We start from the raw sequence: 18880 nt of genomic DNA, 5'->3' as shown, positions 1-18880 counted from the left end.
GTGGGGAGAAATTGTGCTCGACAACTTGAGCCCTTAAGTCTTCCATCCTCTTCAACCAATCCATGTGTGTAGGTTGGGGAAAATATTCTAAGTTTAGCCAGTTCTCAAGTCTCCCTTCTTTTTCACTTTCTGGTGGAACTGGTATGGTCTGTCCTGTGTATGCCCATGTTTCAGCCAGCCACAGATGTGTGAAGGAACTTATCTAGTCTTCCTGTAAATCTCTGGTTTCCAGAGACTCATGTTACATTTCTTATTGGTTCATGGCAACCTTAGGCTAGCAAAGTTGCAGGCTTCCCCTGTTCACTTCCAATGATTTTGCTGCTTTTCATGGCCAAACCAATGGCCGTTCTTCCTCTTCTTTAAACTAAGTCTGTCCCTTATAGTAGAAAAGCTGCTGATTTTCTACGTTAGCTCCACACTGGTCAAACTACTATTCTTGGCAATAGCTTGACAGTAGAGGTGATGGGGAGTCTTTGGCAAGAAGTCACAGACTTCCACCGTTCTTAACCAAGGTTCTAGAAAGAAATATTTCCAAATGGAAATCCTACTGTATTTGTTGTCTGTCCTTGGTCAATTTCCACAAACCTAAAATTGTTGCTTTTGACAATTTTGCCCTGTTTTATACTTGACTTTTGTGAAGAAGCTTCATGAACTTTTTCATGCCATCATAGCCCAAATCCCTCCTATTCTTTCTTTTTTCTAAATTTTATTTTAAATATCTTATTTATTTATTCATGAAAGACACACACACACACACACACACACACGCAGAGGCAGAGACACAGGCAGAGGGAGAAGCAGGCTCCCTGCAAGGAGCCCAATGTGGGACTCGATCCCATATCCTGAGATCATGCCCTGAGCTGAAGGCAGACACCAAACCCCTGAGCCACCTAGGCTCCCCAAATCCCTCCTGTTCTAAATCTTTCTGAATGTAATTTTAAAAGTTAATTTAATTTAAAAACAGTTATTTTAAAGTATGTCTCTTATAACTCTAGATCCCTGACTGAGCATGAGCATATATATGTTTGTGTGTGTGTCTATTTTCATTGTTTGTTTTTCTTTTTGTTGTCAGTGACATGTTATTTTCCTAATGAGTCTGATTATTTTTGATTGAATGTAGACACTGCACATGCAAATCAAGAATAATTTGAAGCCTTGGGATGATGTCATCTTCTGTCAGAGAGGCATTTTGTGCTATGGCAGGCACTAATCTTCTAATCTCATGTCAGGGATTGGGATTATTTGAAGTTTGGGATTATTTCCTGTTATAACTAGTCTATTTAAGTTTCACTCTTCCTCCTAATATATCCCTTTCTCTTCATGGTTCTGTCCCAAGATGTCAGGAAGTTATCAGACTTGGCAGGCCCCAGCCACCAAAGTTGGTTAGTTTCTCAATCTTCCAACTTCTTTTTCTGAAATTAGCAGATTCCATTTTCAGGAAAAGAAGTCTCAAATACCAGACATTGACTTTGGGTATTCTTTTTCTTCTAGATATTGGCCTCATAGTTATTCACCACCTTGTTGTATTTCAGTACCTTCCAGTGATTAAAAAAAATTTTTTTTATCCAGCTTTTCCTGGTTATTCCCCGTGGGAAGTTGATCTGAACTACTTAGTTCACTATCATTGAAATTCTCCAACTTAATTTTAGGTATTAACTCATATATTTTCATTGCTTTCCTTTGTTTCATTGAACTTAATAGACATTCTTGTTTAATATTTTGCAGGAAGGATACCAGTATTTCAATTCTTTTCAGTCCTCACTGTGACATCTGTTGTTTCAGCCAGCTCCCTCTATTGCCTTGTTTCCCTGTATGCTTTACAATATTTTGTAAATACTGTGAACTCACATATCTTGGAACTTTAGTAGTGGGATTCTTTTATGGCCCAAGTTGAAATGAATTCCTCCGGGGGAATTTCTGTTGCTTTTGTGCCATGCCCATATAAAGCTTCTCAGAGCACCATGGTGGTGTAATTTCATATGCTGACCTGCTAGAAGGGCTACCTTGCAATTTTAAATGCTGCAGAGTTTTTGGGTTTTATTGTGCGTGTTTTTGGTTTTTTTAAATCTCTACCAAGAGCCAATGTTAGAGACAGGCTGCTAGTATCCTTGGGAGGGTGGTATGTGGATTCATTTCTAATTCAATTTTGGCCTGAGTGAACACCAGTCTTAAAAGGTTTGCACTGAGATTTATCTTCTATTCCTATGGCCTCAAAAATGTGAGAACCAGAACTCATGCTTCACCTGATGGCAAATTCCCTCATGGCAAAAGCAGTCTTAGAGCTCTACTTAGCATACTGGCTTCCCATTGTCACTTAGTTGTGGACATCTTGGTATTCTTGCCTTTCTTGCCAGAAAGGGTCAATGGATCTAAAAGGAATTTTTTAACCTTTTATTCACATTTTGGGTAGATTTCAGACAAAGAGTATCTTCTGTGGTCCTAGAGCAACATCATGCTGGATATGTAGTGTCCAGTTACTTTTTTTAATACCTGTCTCCCAGCAGAGGGTACTGTAGTGATTAAGAGTGTAGGCTACGTACATAAAAGTATAGACTGGTATAGCTATACTACCTAGGTTCGAACCTCAGTTCCACTGATTATTAACTATGTATCATTAGCCAAATAGCTTAACTCCTCTGTTACAGATTCCACAGAGGGTTTCTGGACGGATGACATACGCAAAGGCCACATAGCAGTGCCTGCCAGGGTGCTTAGTCAGGGCTGGCTGTGATGTTGGTGATGCTGACTTCCACGATACACTGACCTGGTCTTGGACATCCTCATCGCACAACTCCAGCTGCATGATACGCTCAAAAGGTCGGAAAAGTGCTTCATTAAAGTGAAAATGAGGCGGCTCATTCCAGTCAGTGAGAACCTCTGTCAGTATATCATGGATGAAGGAAACGGCCTTCTGAGACACATGCCTTTCCTTATGGCAGGCAGCCTACAAAATTTGGGGGACAGAAGAATACTATCAGGACTCTACACAAGTAAGAAAATGGTTTCTTAAGTTCCTAACCCACCTCGTTGTGGGGAGGCAGAAACAGCAATTCTGTTCAAATAAAAAAATAAAAAAAATAAATAAATCCAAGGAATAAGTATAGATACAGAGCACACTAAAATTGAATTTTTAATAATTTAACTGAAGATCACACTCAATTTCCCAAAAAAAAAAAATAAGAGTTTCTGTAATTTCTCTTCTCCCCTCCCCCACTTGTAACATGACAGTTTTCTTGGGTGGTATAGAACACATGGACTATAAAGATACCAGAACCTAGTCTGGGAACTGCCTATGGCCCCTCATTACATTCCAAATATGAAGATCAGACGGGTCTTCTGTCCCTCAAGGACATGGGCTTGTTGCCCCAACAACGCTCTAATTGGCTCACAGCTTTGTATGCATGCCCTTGAGGAGCCTTTCTCACACCGACCCTGAGCTTGGATGTGTGACCTGCTTTGGAAAATGGAACAATACCAAATATTGTATCAGTAGAGAACTGAAAAGTGGTTCTGATTTGGGGTTTGCCATCTTGCTTTTCCTTGGGGATCCTGAGAATGCCATGTGAATGAGCAGGGCTGGTCTGCTGAAGGGAGAGAGATTGTGAGGAGAGGCCCATGTGTCCCACCCTCATTGTCCAGGCTGTCATGAACCATCTGGCCAACAGGTGCACAGGTGAGGCAAGTGGAGCTCAGCTAGGCTTGGCTCAACCTAGCTCAGATTTCTGACCCATAGAATCATGAGCAAAATAAATGGTTGTTATTTTTATGTTGCCAGATTTAGGTGGTGGTTTATTATAGTGTAACAGATAACTGATAATAACAGATAACTGTAACTGTTATTATAGTGTAACAGATAACTTGCTTCAGTGCAATCCTTGCTGTTTTTCCATGACCAAGTTGTTACTTTTTACCCTTATTCTTTACTAGAATGTTCTCAGTTTAGTGAATTAAGTTTCAAAAAATACTTTATTTGATGATGTAGCTCCATCAGATTAACACTAAACAACTAGTAAGAATAGTTATCACTGAAAAACAAGGCAGCAATTTTTCTCAACTGAGAAGTAGCCAGTTGTCATATATTGAAATGCTTAGTTCATAGAATTTATCATACTAACCACTTTGTATGAAAGTGAAAGGGGTCCTAGTATAATTAATTTTGTTGGGAAAACTAGGGCATATGGTTTGCCTACTTACTGGGTACTTCCCAGAGTATATTTTAGCTATGGGAAAAAAGAAACTGGCAGGAATGAAAGACATTGTTATCATTATGTATAAGAGTGAAACTCCAGCCTCAGTTGAAACTAAAGCATAAAGAATGAAAAGCCGGCTGTAAGAGGTACCTAGCCAAGTCATGTGATTGTAAAGAAAAAGGGTCAGGGTGACACCAAGATGGTACTGCCCTTTGGAGTAATTCTCCAAATGCCATGATGTACAACCGGAGAACAATGCTGTCTGTGGCCAGGTGATGGAAACCTCATCATTGCTCCCAGGCCACAGTACTCTTTGTACACCACCTGGAAAACCCGGTACTGGCTCTACTGCAGGAACTCTCTGAGCTTTTGCTCCCTGCTTTCCGAAGCTCACCTCCACCAGGTGTGGGGCCACAAGGCTCCAGCAGCGCATCACGTGGAACAGTGGCCTCGACTTGCTCCGCACGATCCTCAGCATGGCATCCCCAAGGCGGAATAGGTGGAGGGCACTTTTGCGGTCATGGGTGGACTTAACTTCTCCTATAAGAAGGCAAGACCATAAAAGCCATAAAGCCCAAACACAGAAACAGTTTGATCTATTCAAGTACACAGAGAGGATGAAAATACTGAGTGGTGGGATTGGTCAGTGTGGGCCAACCAAGAGAGGAGAGGACCCTGGATTCAAGAGAGATGAAGTGGTTCACTCAACACCTCTGCTATTGGCCACCACATCCCCAGTGCCGACTGTGACAAGCATGAGCAATGCTTGTGGATAAGGGAGAGTGGTATTGTGGTTAAGTGGGATGGGTGGGAGTTCAGACTGTCTGGGCTCAGCTCCTGGCTGCACCAGTTAGGAACTGGGTTATCTTGGACCAGAGATTTCCCTCTCTAAGCCATATTTCTTATAAAAGTAGAGATAACAGGACTTACCTCTTAGTGTTACTTTAAGGATTACATGTGGCGATACAAAGTGCTTATCGATACTAACCGCCCCCTGCTGGTAGCCATTAACGTTACTGTTGTCACTCATCGTCCACGTTGCTAATCTTTAATGGCACCTTGGAAGCCCCTGCTAAGCAGGTCAGGCCTCTTTCTACTCAGTAACATGCCTGTTAACCTGATCGGTCTTGCTTCAGGGCAGTCTTTGCCTAGGGTGATCTTTTGCTACTCCTTTGCCCTGTCACCCTAGTCTTCTCTCTTCTTGTTACCTTCTTGCCCATGTCTTACTGCTTTTCTCATACTGCTTCCAAATGCTGATCACTATTGCGTTCTTCTTCTTCTTCTTTTTTTTTTTTTATTAAGGTTTTATTTATTTATTCATGAGAGACACACACAGAGAGAGGCAGAGACCCAGGCAAAGGGATAAGCAGGCTCTATGCAGGGAACCTGTTGTGAGACTCGATCCTGGGACTCCAGGATCATGCCCTGAGCCAAAGGCAGATGCTTCAACCGCTAAGCCACCCAGGTGTCCCTATTGCACTCTCCCAATCAGAAATGCTCCTTTCTAACTAGTCTAGTCTTGCCATATCAAACTTCAAAATGACAGTAATAATAATCACTGACATTTACCAAATGTTTACTCCGTATCAAAAGCTGTGCTAGTTCTTTATGCGTCTTTAATCACAGTTTATTTTTTATTTTTATTTTTTTAAAGATTTTATTTTATTTATTCATTCATGATAGACATAGAGAGAGAGAGGAGGCAGAGACACAGGCAGAGGGAGAAGCAGGCTCCATGCCAGGAGCCTGATGTGGGACTCGATCCTGGGACTCCAGGATCACACCCTGGGTCAAAGGCAGATGCTGAACCACTGAGCCACCCAGGGATGCCCTCACAGTTTATTTTTATTTTTTTTTAAATTTTTTAAAAAATTATTTATGATAGTCACACAGAGAGAGAGAGAGAGAGAGAGAGAGAGGCAGAGACACAGGCAGAGGGAGAAGCAGGCTCCATGCACTGGGAGCCTGACGTGGGATTCAATCCCGGGTCTCCAGGATTGCGCCCTGGGCCAAAGGCAGGCGCCAAACTGCTGCGCCACCCAGGGATCCCCTATTTTTTTAAAGCAAACCTTTAACAAATGTAGTTATTGCCATTTTATAGATTAGAAAATTAAATGTCAGACAGGTTAACTTGCTTAAGACAATGTAGCTGGTAAATAGTGAAGGCAGCATTTTAACTCACGTCTGGTTCATTCCAAAGCAAATGTCTCCTTCTTAGGTCTGCTGCCTCTTCCTGACCCTGCTCATGGCTTTTTTGTAAGCTGAGAGCTTGCTGATTTCTCCAATCCAAAACACTTTGAAGATTGCCCCTAGACTCAGGGATGCTCTGGAAGTCCGATGGGTCTGGGAGGTTGGCTTTATATAGCTAAGGTTTTAAAGTCTATTAAAAACTATCAGGAAAAAGACTGTTTCTCAAATCAGAATCTGTAGTAAGGATCAAAAGACCAAATATATACACTTAGAACTTCAGATCCTTAAAGATGGGACCTCAAGAGGCTGTACAATCCAACCTGCCCCCACAATGTGTCCCCAGCACATGGCTCTGTGCCTTTGCCCAAACCCATGGGCAGGGGCTGGCTGTTTTGGCATGACAACCTTGGCTGCTGATGGACGGGTTGCATTTGTGAGCAATCTGCCACCCATTCGGGACCCCTGGGCAGCTTGGTGTAACTCTGCTCCCTTCAAGAGGACCTTGCCTTTTCACTTGGCCTCATCAGTGAAGACAGTGACATTGACCTATCATTAATAGGAGATGGCTCGACAGCAGTTTTTCTAAGAGCAGCCGCAGGCTTCTCCCTCTTCCACTCTTCCCTCCCACCAGCGACTTGTGGAATCAGGAGTCGCTTCTGCAAGCGGCTGAACTGAATAAAGCAAGAGATGTGGCCTGTGATATGGAGAAGGGGTCCTACCCTCAAGGGAAGCTATCTGCACCCTGAGTAGCCACATAATTTTCTCTCAAGCACAAAACTTCACAGAACACCTAGCATGGCTCCGGTGGTGACAGGTGCAGTGCTGGCCATAGCAGCATTTCTGTTCACACAGAATAATGTTGCTTCCACCCCCCACATGCCTGAAAAGTGATGACAAGTCTGCACTAGACCTTAGCCAGGGTGACCCTGTGTGACGGTAACATGGATTCAAGCGTTCAAGCTGCTTTCGGAGATCTGGGCTGCTTCCTGCTAATCTCATGGCATGGTCTCTTCAGGGAAAGAATTACCTGGCATTGCCAGAGAGTAATCCACTGTATCTGTAACAGAATGGAAGAGCTGGGACTGTGATGCTTTCTTTAGCTGGTAAAGGAACCCTCCCAACGCCATCAGGTTCAACTTATCTGTAGCATCTTCAAAGAGCCTGAAAGAAACAGATTTGTTACTTGGAAGCAATTCCATGAAGTCTTTGCGGTAGAATGATCACGGTAATTTTGTTAAATGTGATTAATGAAAATGTGTAAGCATTGTAAAGAAATGTATGTTATACTTCTATACCTATTATTACTGTGTACAAGTCTGCTCCAACTAAGAGATTTTAATCTAAAGGGCACAGACCATTAACAACAACAATAAAAATCTTTGTTTCCCTATGGCTTAGCTCAGCCATACTAGGTACTCATAAAATATTTAGTGAGACATTGAAAATTGGCAAAACATCACTCCCTGAAACTGAGTAACTGGGAATGGAATCATTAGAACTAGCTTTAGTTTCATTAAGCTATAGCAAAAAACAAAAAAAACAAAACAAAAAAAAACCAAACCAAACAAACAAAACAAAAACAAAAACAAAAACAAAAACAAACCCCACTAAATTAATCAAGGCTTTTGCTGGGCTAAAGTTGATGAATCTAATGCTTGGCATGGCCTTGGGAAGGCTACAAAACCAAAGTACACCCAAACCTGTAAGTCCCCTGGGGGGTGGGCCTAGCTTTCTTATTGCCTCTGACTCATACATCCAGAGCCCTGGACTTGGTGGGAATGCAACTATCTACTAAATGAATAAATACTCCCTAATATAAGGGATTTTCCTTTTGTTTTCAATTCAGCTGGGCGCACAGATTTCTAGCAGAAGGAGCTGGGAAGGAAGAGGGGAGCACAGGTAGCAGGGCTAAGAGTAGGATCAGAGGCTCACTGGAATTCAGAAGGTTGGCATCAAATGTGGGTTTATATGGCTAGCCTTCCACTGCTCTTGGGTCATCCTGCTGCCTACCCTCCAAATCTGAGTTCACACTAGAAGGGCAAGTAGCCCTGTGGCTGTCACATGCTGGGTCTCCAGCAGAAATTGAATAAGGAGTCCCTTTTGTATATAAGACACACAGCTTTTAAGATGGGAATTAGTGGATTCAGCATTCACGAATTATTGAAACAAAGACTTTCTTCATGCTATCTTGTAATTCCAATTTATTTTATTTTATTTTTATTTACTCATAGAGATGCAGAGAGAGAGAGAGAGAGAGGCAGAGACACAGGCAGAGGACAAAGCAGACTCCATGCAGAGAGCCTGACGTGGGACTCGATCCAGGGTCTCCAGGATCATGCCCTGGGCTGCAGGCGGCTCTAAACCGCTGCGCCACCGGGGCTGCCCCAATTTTAATATCATATAGTTTCTGGGTCTTATTAACAATTTCTTCTCTTGTTCCTAGTAAGAGAGCAGTAGTGAATATTATGCCCCACCTGACAACTGTATGCTACTTTCCAGATGCCAAAACACTTTCACAGCCACCGTTTTGGATAAATAGGAAAAAAGAGATTACTGTACCAACTGAGCAGGTGGAGAAACCGAGTCTCAGCCTAACTACTTCTACAGACATGACCTTGTAGTTGGTCAGTGTCAAAGTCAGGAAAGAACTCAGGTATTCTGTGCTCCAGTGACTGCTGCTCTGCTCCCCCATTCCCTCTCCTTGAATAAACTTCACTGCATCAGTGCTGAGCACACCATGACCCAGTGTGGAGAGGGGAATGAGGTGGGACTACATGTTACTGGTGACTCACCACAGTTTCAACATCAGAAAGCCTCACCACTTGGGCCTGGGGTTATGTTTTTTTCCTCTCCACCTTAACATGGTTAAATAATATATCACACACTTGGGTGTGAGACTATAGGTATTAACTATCATAAAAATTATGAAGTTTTATGATTTATCAAGCTGTGTCTTAAATGCTTTGAGTGTAGTAATTAATTTAACTCATGGCCACCCTGGGAGAGGGTGACTTTATGACCTTATCTTACGTGAGGCAATCAGGGTTCAGGAAGTTGAACCTGCCCAAGGTCATGGGGTAAGGGCAGAGCTCTGGCCCTAGGGAGCCTGCCTCCAGGGCCTCCGGTCTTAGTCAACAGACAGCAGTTCATTTTAAGTGTGGGGCATGATGGGAGACAGAAGAATATTTGAAAAAAAAAAATCAAAAGACGCTTAAATGATAAATCCAGTTGGCCTGGAAGTGATTTTGAGACTAGAGACATGGATGCGATGTTGCACACTGGCACTCCATGGTGAGCAGTCCTTTGAGGTGTGGTGACCATGCTGCATTCATACCTGTCGGCCTGGGTGGACAGCGTGAGCACAGCCTTGGCGGCACTGCTCCCTGTCATGAGGCTGCCTCCACGGAAGTCGGAGGCCCGGCCTCGGCTGCCTTCTCTGACCAGTTCTTGGATGGAGAGGGGCTGGATGACAGGGGCTGTGCTCAGAGAGCTCTCTGGCTCTAGGTTCTGCTCCGGGGCCAAGCCCTCACACTCTGGGTCCCCAAGGAGTCCGGAGCCCCCTGACGCCTTCTGGGGCTGGCTGATGGTCAGAGGGGGCTGAGCGGTGCCGTCGCTGAAATGGGTGTGCTCCAGCGTGCCCACATATTCACAGACCCTAGACAGAGTCACGGACAAGCAGCTGTTAGGCTGTAGCTCAGCAGGCCAGCTCTGTAAATCCCACAGAAGAGAAGGATAACCCAGGCAGTTCTGCAGTCCTCCCCAATTTCCTTCCTTCTCTTATTATAGCCACCTCTCCCTTTCCTCCCTCACTATCCGTATTATTTTTTGAGTTGGACTAGATGACCTGGAAGTGAGGTAGGGATTCCTCGATTGTCTTATCCCATGCTGGGAGAAAAGTGGGTAACAATAGCCCTGCTCATCCAGTTCTATCTTGTCTAGCCTACCGGCTTATTTGGATGATGGCTGTACGAGGGAGCTTTCCCAAGGGGCCCTCTCCCCACTCTCTGTGCTCTGATTAGGACTCAGGAAGTGCTTCTTTAGGATCCCAGAATGGGTGTGTAGGCCCCCTAACCACAGCAGGCCCTTTCTCAAGGACTCTGCCCAGCCGTGTCCTGACCGGCCTCGACAGCTCCATGTAACTAGTGCTCGGGTCGTGCCCTAATCACAGGAAGCACAGAGAAGCATCACAACGTAGGGTGTAACTGCCAACTTCCAAATTATTTGTGCCAAACAGACCCTGGGACTGAGATGGTTCCTAAGAGGCCCAGGATCACAGAAGTCATCCAGTTATAGGTAAGGATCATTCCAGATAATTTGCTCTCGTGTTCTACAATCGGGCAATTTTTTGATTCCATATAAAATACTCTGATGCAATTTATGTCATTTTTTTTCCTGTTTTGCTTGTGAGAGCAGTGAAGAGCAGCAGGTTACCAGCTCCACAGTAAAACCCATTTTCTTCCAGATTGATTCACACTGGCTCTTTCACATGTTCCTCTCAAGATGGGTTTTTCAATGCTTGAATCGTCTGTATGCTTCTCTATTTGAAACACAACAGACCATTATAGCTGTATTTGCTTTGAGGTCATCAAAGTGAACTGAGATCTAGGTGCCTAGGCCTGCCCCTGACTGCCCCATTGCTGCTCTGCTAGAACTGAGCTTGGTGCAAGGCATTGGGTGTATGCTGAGGAGGAGGAAGAAACAGCTGGCACCAGCCCCATGCCTGCACCGTGGGCAGCACTTCACTGTCCCAGGTCTGCCCAGATGCCAATGCCTGGGAGATGTGCTGTCTTAGCCACACGGGGACTGTGGAGCTATTGCTGCTGCCATCTTACGGGTGTTGTAAATTCTGTAACTGATCGGTGTTTGGGGATCTTGTTGTGCACCTGAACACGTGTGGCCAGCAGTCCGGGTTGTGGCTTCCCATCTCCAGGCCTACGCTGAGGATGGCATCCATGCACAGGACGTGGGCGGTGTGCAGCCAGACTCCCTGTAGCTTCCCGATCTGCTCCAGTTTCTGCTCCACTTTTAGCTTCACTGTGCCAGGAAGACATTCATTAATGTAATGGTCCAAGAAGGAGACAGAGAGGGAGAAGGGAAGGGATGAAAAGGAAAGAACAGGCGGCATGAAAGAGTAAAAGGGAACCCGCAGATGTCACTTGATGTCACTGGCAGCAAGCTCCTTGGTAACAGGTCCCTGTGGTTCATTGTGCAAACTGCCCAGCCCTTAGGCTGCACAGACCTTGGTGAGCCCAGCTCTGCCGCTTCAGAGTTGGGTGGACCCTCGGCTGGTGGGCACGGTCCTTGTAGACCCACCTGTGGGTTCTAAGTCAAAGCAGTGAGGATGGGCTTTATGTGCCAACACTAGTGGAAGCCCTTTGTGCCTGAGGGCCTCCCCCCCCACCCGTACTCAAATTGATAAGAGAATTCCTGGCAACCTGCAAGTTCTCTGAGGTTTATATGATGTCACATGTTCATGATGATGATCATTCAATGCGTATGGATCTGTGCTCTGAGCACATGATGACTGCTTTGTAACTGGAAATCATCAGGTCATTTCACTCCCTGAGTTTACATTTGTATTTGTCATTTTCAAATGATACTTTTTAACTTATAGATGACTAATGATAAAGGATGCAGAAGGTGACTTAATATGTCAATTATGCAAAATGCCAAGGCAATGTCAAATGACAACATCCTCCATGAACAGAGGCTTCAATTCGTTGGAAGATGGGTCTGGTGGGATAAGTGAAGGGTGGTCCAGGACCCAGAAACACAGCACATGCACTTCAGGGGATGCCAAACCATACTCCTGTTGTAAGAGGCAAACGGAGTTCGGCAAAGCATCATTTTGTCTCATGGATGTGATACTGATTTTATTTTTTGTCTGTATATAATTTGAACATCAGTTTTGGCTTTATAATTTTTTAAGAACTTTAAATGTAAGGATTTTTAATGGAATTCATGGTTGTGCATATTATGCATATATACTAGATCATCATCCACTTCATTGGCCAACTGATTTTAGCAAGTTAAAAATCAACTCTTTCCAGAGTTCATGATGCTCAGGTTTTTCTCTTATAAGGACAAAGTTTTTCTGAAGCTCCTCTCAGGTACCTCCACCATTTGATTTCCCTATTCCAAAAACTGGCTACTCTGCCTTTTCCCACTAGGACCTGGGGTTCCTCAGATGTATACTCTGTGAAGTGCCAAAACAAGTGGCCAGATGATGACAGAAGTCTGAACAGCTCATCCAGGTGGCCCCTCGTGTCCTGTAGGACTCTTGTTAGAAGCCAAGAGCACTTTTCTAGTCACTGGGGCTAGTATGTCTCTTGTCTCCAGAGGGATCTACTGTAGGGACTCTACGGGAGCAGCCGTGTAAAAGAGAGCCCAGCCTGGGACCCAGCCTGGCATTCTGTGATCAGCAGTAAACATGCTGTGGGTCGCACGAGGCACAGGTATAGGTGTCTGCTCGCATGTGGGGGTGTGTGTAGACTGCATGTAATGAGCCAGGTGGACTCTGGCCCTTCAGCATTACCTTGTGCTATGGCATCACTGGGTTCTTGGACTTCCTTTTCCTCTTTTTCTTCCTGGACACAGGAGGCAGCCGCCATCTGGGCAAGGGCTGAGGCGCAGTTAGCTGCAACTCCTTTAGAGATGAGACATGATTACCACTCTAACCAGCTACCAAGAAGGGCCTTTCCAAGACTTGTTTCCCACTGGGGCCATCCCCAGGGTGTTCCCCAGGGAAACCCCCCTGCCCCCGCAGGCCGCGGGTCAGGGAATGTTATTCCCTTCAGTACCTAGAGCACAGCTCAGCCGTGCTGCTTTCCGCAGCCCGTCGAGGCTCATGCAGATGGCATCACGTTCCTTTTGGTTCTGCTCTTTGATGCCTTCAGCTCCCAGAATGAAGGCCAACCCTTTGGAGCTTCCTGCCATTCGGCCAGTCAGGGGGGTTGATAGAGTATCGATCAGGTTCTTCCAGCAACCCACCAGAATATAGCGAGCAAATGCCACACCTAGAACGTGAAGGGGCATGGATCACTTGTCAGAGGCAAAAAAGACTGGGCAGAGAATGGCCTGGGATCTTCTGACCATCAAAGTAGCAATACTGAGCTGTAAGCAATTCTACTATGGGAAAGAGAAGTTACTGGATATTGGATTACATTTTACTTCGTGTTTATAAAAAATGAATGTTGCATCATCAGCCTGGATGTTGCTAAGTAACTTTCATCAGGCACTTCTTCTACCAGGATAAAATGTTAAATGTTCATTTATGTCAGCCCAGAAGGCTGCCACTTAGTGATTTAATTGCTGGTAACATATCTGATGTATGTATATCCATAAACTCAAGACCCAAGTCATTACCTGCCACTGTAGAGTCATCAATTCTCCTGCCTTGAGTGAAAGGAGACTCGGTAGACGCAGAGGCCATCAGCTGGCCCCCAATCGCACTGCTCTCTAAGCCATCAATGTCTGCCAAGGAAAAAGAGCAAGGTTTTCCCTGATTAGAACACTCCAGTCAAAAACAAACAAATGGCCACCACAATATTCATTCCCCACCCCCCCAAACATCCATTGGATCTATTTTGTACTGAGTATGTAACAATCTTTTATCAGAATATTAAAATTTTTGTTTTATTCTTCCAGTCCAGTTTTCTTTCATTGTTAGAACATTCTTCTGTTAGGCCATTGTATATTTTTTATTTAAAAAAAGAAAGATAAACTCTGCTATATCTGTTGTTAGAAAGTCTATTGATTTAGAACATTTTGATGTTTGAATATTCCTTTTCTCCAGAAAAGGGGCATTATTCCCAAATTTTATATGTGCAAGCTGCTCCAAGATGGATTTCTCTTTCAGAATTTCCCCATAAGAATGAAGAAGAGACTAAGATCTCTTTGGTCAGATAGCCACATAATCTGATTCCAAAGTATAATAATCACTTGATAATAATACCTAAAAATTTACAAAGTGTTTTCACATTTAGATCTTCCTGATAGCTCTAAGTAGGTGCTTACCCTAGGTAAGCAGGGTAGGTATTATTTTTCCTATTTCATCGAGAAAGAAATAAATATTTCTTATTTATAAGAAATTTAGTATTCATATCTTTTGACTCCCATTTGGGCCTCTTTCCATGACACCACACACACTATCCAGCTCAATAAAGGAGTCTTAATTATCCTTCATTTGAATTTTTGTTAAAACAAACTCTCATCTCTGGCATTAGCTCAATGAACCATTTCTTAATATACTGGCAAGAAGAGGCTGGCCTGGGATTGAGAAGTCTTAGCTCTGAATTAAGTAGCCTTGCAGTCCTGGGTTATACTGCATCCTCTGGGCCTCGATGCCTCAGTGGAAAGGAAAGAACCATTGGAAAAGTGACCATGGAATTGGAGCATATGTACTTGAATGCAACTAACATAGCCAGGAGGGGATGGTAAAAGAGCGTAGCCAAAGTTTATTCCTTGACTGTACAGCTTGATCCTCACCAACAGGATGAGACTTCTCTGTATGGTGTTTGAAATTTATTTAATTAGATCTTTGCTTCTTACAGGAAGTCCAAGAAGCCTAGAGACTTCTGGCAACATATCTCTTTGACAATTACAAAGACAGTAGATCTTAAAAGTTCTCATTACAAGAAAATTGTAACTGTAAGGTGTTACAATTTGTAACGTTTAAGGTGTAAGGAGACTGACATTAACTAAACTTATCATGGTGATCATTTCGCAATAACACACACGGACGGACACACACACACGCATATCATTAAGTCATCATGTTGTTTGCCCTGGACTACTATGTTATATGTCAATTATATCTTAATAAAACTGGAGAACAAAAGCAGGGAGAAATCTCAATGGCTACCAAAGTGGGAACAGGGCAGTTTCATTGACATTAATTTGACTTTCAGTCAAATGGTCTTATACTATTCAACAGAAATTGCCATTTCTGAAAGTTATGATGTTTGCTATATGCTAGGTGAAGGACTGATGAAATCAAGTAATACAGAGTTTATCTAAGTGCTAAAATCCCACAGTTCTATAGAACACTGTTACATGACCTCAGGAATGGCCACAGTTTGTACAACGTTGATAAGGTTGCTACACCTCATCATGATGAAAAGATCAGATGGAAGCTTCCAAACCCCAGGTTAACTGTTGCTCAAGTTTATTTGCCATTTCAAACCTCGATTTTGCTACAAAGAATCACAGAATTTTATTTTGTAGAATTCATATGAAAAAGCCTATGCTTATAACTTTATATCTAATTAGAGAACTCTCTCCTGGATGTAGTGACTGAGCTTACAGTTCCATGATAAAGAGGTGGCTGATGCACAGGATTGCATGATGCATGTGGCCCCGTGAATGGCCTGTTATTTGCTCATTTTTATAATTATCCAATGACTCCCTTTGTTAAGGTTCAGGTAAGAGGTTCACAGACACTAACTTTGGCAGAAACTGTGGTATTTGAAAATTAAAGCTGGCATGTTAGGATCCTTATCCAAATTCCAAGGCACTTTAAGTTCTGGGCAGTACCCTCAATCCCTATTGGAGGGATTTTTACAAGAACAGATGGAAGCCACGCACTACGTACAGGATGACTGAATAAATGTCTCACACACTGATGAAATCCTGCACTTCAAATGGATGTAAAAGTTATCATGATTAATCAGATACAAATTGGTCATCTGTCCAGTGATCATGATCCCCAAAGTTAAGGACCTTAGTCTTGCTTCTCCCAGTTGCATCCTAGTTCTAGAACCAAGACTCCAAATGCCAGCCAATGACTACAGCTCTGCCTGCTGTGGTCAGACCTCACTATTGTTGGAGTCAGTAGTCTACTGTCTACCTGTCTGTAGTCTACTCTGCCACCTTCATAAGAGCCCCCTGATACCAGCCATAGGTTATATAACATTCCCTTTGGAATCTGCCTCCTCCCCAGACTGTCCTGTCCTGGTCCAGCCATGCTCCTGCCTGTGTGCCTTGCTTGGCATAGAGCCATGTGGACACATGGCATGACAGAGAGGACAGGGAAGGTACCTGGCATAGGGTTGTGCCCTACATATCCTGTCGGCCGGAGCCATGAGATGATAACTCAGATCAGAAATCAGTCTGGAGGGCAGCCCAGGTGGCTCAGCGGTTTAATGCCACCTTCAGCCCAGGGCCTGATCCTAGAGACCTGGGATCGAGTCCCACATCAGACTCCCTGCATGGAGCCTGCTTCTCCCTCTGCCTGTGTCTCTGCCTCTCTCTCTCTCTCTCTCTCTTTCTGTGTCTCATGAATAAATACATAAATAAATAAAATCTTAAAAAAAAAAAAAGAAATCAGTCTGGGAACTCAGATCAAACACAACACAAGCCTGGACCTAATATACGAAGGCTATGATGACCAAAGTCTTGAGCACTCCTTGGTCTTCATCTAACATTGTAGTTAAGCCATAAAAAGCCATGAATGACTGTTTTCACCAAAAATCCCATGAAAACAAAAAAACAAAAGCCTGCTTCATGGCCACACCCCATAGTGCTCTTTATGCTCTCATGTGAAATTTCTAATAAACGGGATTTTAAAAACTCTGGACACTGAAGACAAAGATGCTGGGCAACAATTTGGCATTATTTTTTAATTCTTATATAGCCAGGAAGAGAAGAGAGGACCTCTGATGTGAATAGGAAATGGGAAGGAAGCCAAGTTTAAAATGAAGCATTTTACATTTCTGGCAAATTCAGGAGCACTGAATGATATAGGATTATCTATTAGCATGTGAGAGCTTCCAGGAATAATTCTGGGCTTTATGCCCAGAAAGTACTTCATATCCTTAGGAGAGGCTTATAGTTTCACCTTGACAGACATGGGTGCTATAAAGTCCTTATCTGATGGGGCATAGTGAGCCCTCCAGGGTCCCACATGAAAAACAGAACATTCCTATTAGGTGAATTCATGACACTTCCCTGGCACTATTACCGGCTGCCAGGGAGGCTTTGTGGGTGTCATTTCAGGGCTGGCTTCTCCAAAAGGGGCTGTGGGATGTCAGCCCTCCCTCCCCACCAAGTACCCCAGAGCTGTGTGAGGAGCCACTGACCTGTCAGCATGGTGATGAGGGGCAGGCTGTTATCCTCTGGGCTGCCCCAGTAGCCAGCCTCTCCCAGCATATTTCTCTCAAGCACCTGATGGTAGAGCTCCTCAATCCAGGCCTGGGAGAAGACCATCAGCACCCCGCTGGTCTGCACCTGCTTCATGAACTCCTTCTACAGAGAGGATCACAGGAGAAGGTGACCAGAGAGGATCCCCTGCAAATGGACAGGTTCCTCTGCTGCCTCGTCCCTTCACAGGTCCCCTATCTGAATCAAGGGTTCTAAGGAAAAATAAAACCTTGTTGATTTGAGTGAGGGGGAGGGTGTTTAAGAGAAGGGGTAATCAAGATGGGGAAGAAGTCCTAAACTTCATGAAGTTCCTTTTAATTATGATACATTTTTAAGACACCTTGTAGAAGGGATTAGGAACACTGCGTCTCATAACTTCAGTCTTTGATGTGTGGGGGGATTAGAAACAGCACAGAAATATGAATAGAGCAACTCCCTCTCACTGCCCTAAGAGCAGCAGAGATGGAATGTGTTCTCTGAAAAAACCTGTGTGGCTCAAGAGCTACTTGAATTATGCTCATGAAGCCACCAGTTATCCTTGGGAATTTATAATTTATCAAGCAAACAAATGATGGCTAATGCCCTTCAGGCAGTTCCATGGACTGAGGCTCATGAACTGATATTAGGGCAGACCATGGAGGGGTTCAGTCCAGCAAGGGAGCCAACCACAACATAATCACCATCATTCTCATTCCACAGCTTACAGGAGGTGCTTTATTACTGACAACTAGTAAGCTTAGTAGTGGGTCACAAGTAGATCTGAGTACATTCTGGAAGACAATGAAGAGTTTTTGTAACAGCATGCCTTGATTTTAGGTAAAGGGGACCATTCCCTGCATACCTTCTAATGTTTGAATATTCTGATCACTTGTTTTGAATATGGCTTACACATATTTGTGTTTAACAATGCCACTGAGTGAAATCACAACCATTAGCAGGCAGCCATTCCCAGGCACTTGGGGTCATTGGCTCTCTGGAGCAAGGTGGATAGCCATGTGGCCCACAGTATTATGCAAATTGTACTGCATCCCCTTCCACCCTCTGCAGCCCCACAGGCATTGGCCATTCCACACTATCCCTCCCAGGTGATTGATGCTCGGCTTGCCAGCCACTTGTCCTTGGAGGGTCTGAACAGAGACCACACACTCACCATCATGCCGGGTGCCAGGGTGGGGCGCTTCCGGTAGTAGTCACCGTGGGAGAGCTTCAGGTTGAGCAGCAGAGCACAGTGCGCTGCTGTGTACAGGCTGTCTGCGTTCATCAGCATCTGCAAGCTGAGGCTGCCACTCCCATCAAATCCGGGAGAGTGCATCATGCCTACAGGAGAAAGTTAAGAAACCTCTGGAGTTGCAAACAAGGTG

At 44.1% G+C, this 18880-nt stretch overlaps 1 protein-coding gene across 7 annotated transcripts in view; it reads right to left on the bottom strand.

The window, feature by feature from the left end:
* Window positions 1–18880, bottom strand: part of ARFGEF3 (ARFGEF family member 3) — a 177290-nt gene that overhangs the window by 40003 nt on the left and 118407 nt on the right. For all 7 annotated transcript variants that reach the window (XM_041744802.1, XM_041744803.1, XM_041744804.1 and 4 more), the window contains 10 exons: window positions 18670–18836; window positions 17459–17624; window positions 13746–13853; window positions 13181–13396; window positions 12916–13026; window positions 11264–11414; window positions 9715–10035; window positions 7408–7541; window positions 4585–4730; window positions 2765–2944 (listed from right to left, as the gene is read on the bottom strand). In XM_041744802.1, the coding sequence (XP_041600736.1) occupies window positions 2765–2944; window positions 4585–4730; window positions 7408–7541; window positions 9715–10035; window positions 11264–11414; window positions 12916–13026; window positions 13181–13396; window positions 13746–13853; window positions 17459–17624; window positions 18670–18836 (1700 nt within the window). The remainder of the gene's footprint in view (window positions 1–2764; window positions 2945–4584; window positions 4731–7407; window positions 7542–9714; window positions 10036–11263; window positions 11415–12915; window positions 13027–13180; window positions 13397–13745; window positions 13854–17458; window positions 17625–18669; window positions 18837–18880) is intronic.

Source organism: Vulpes lagopus, chromosome 2, assembly GCF_018345385.1.
Source record: "Vulpes lagopus strain Blue_001 chromosome 2, ASM1834538v1, whole genome shotgun sequence".
NCBI classification, from domain to species: domain Eukaryota; kingdom Metazoa; phylum Chordata; class Mammalia; order Carnivora; family Canidae; genus Vulpes; species Vulpes lagopus.
This window is presented reverse-complemented; position numbering and strand designations above follow the sequence as displayed.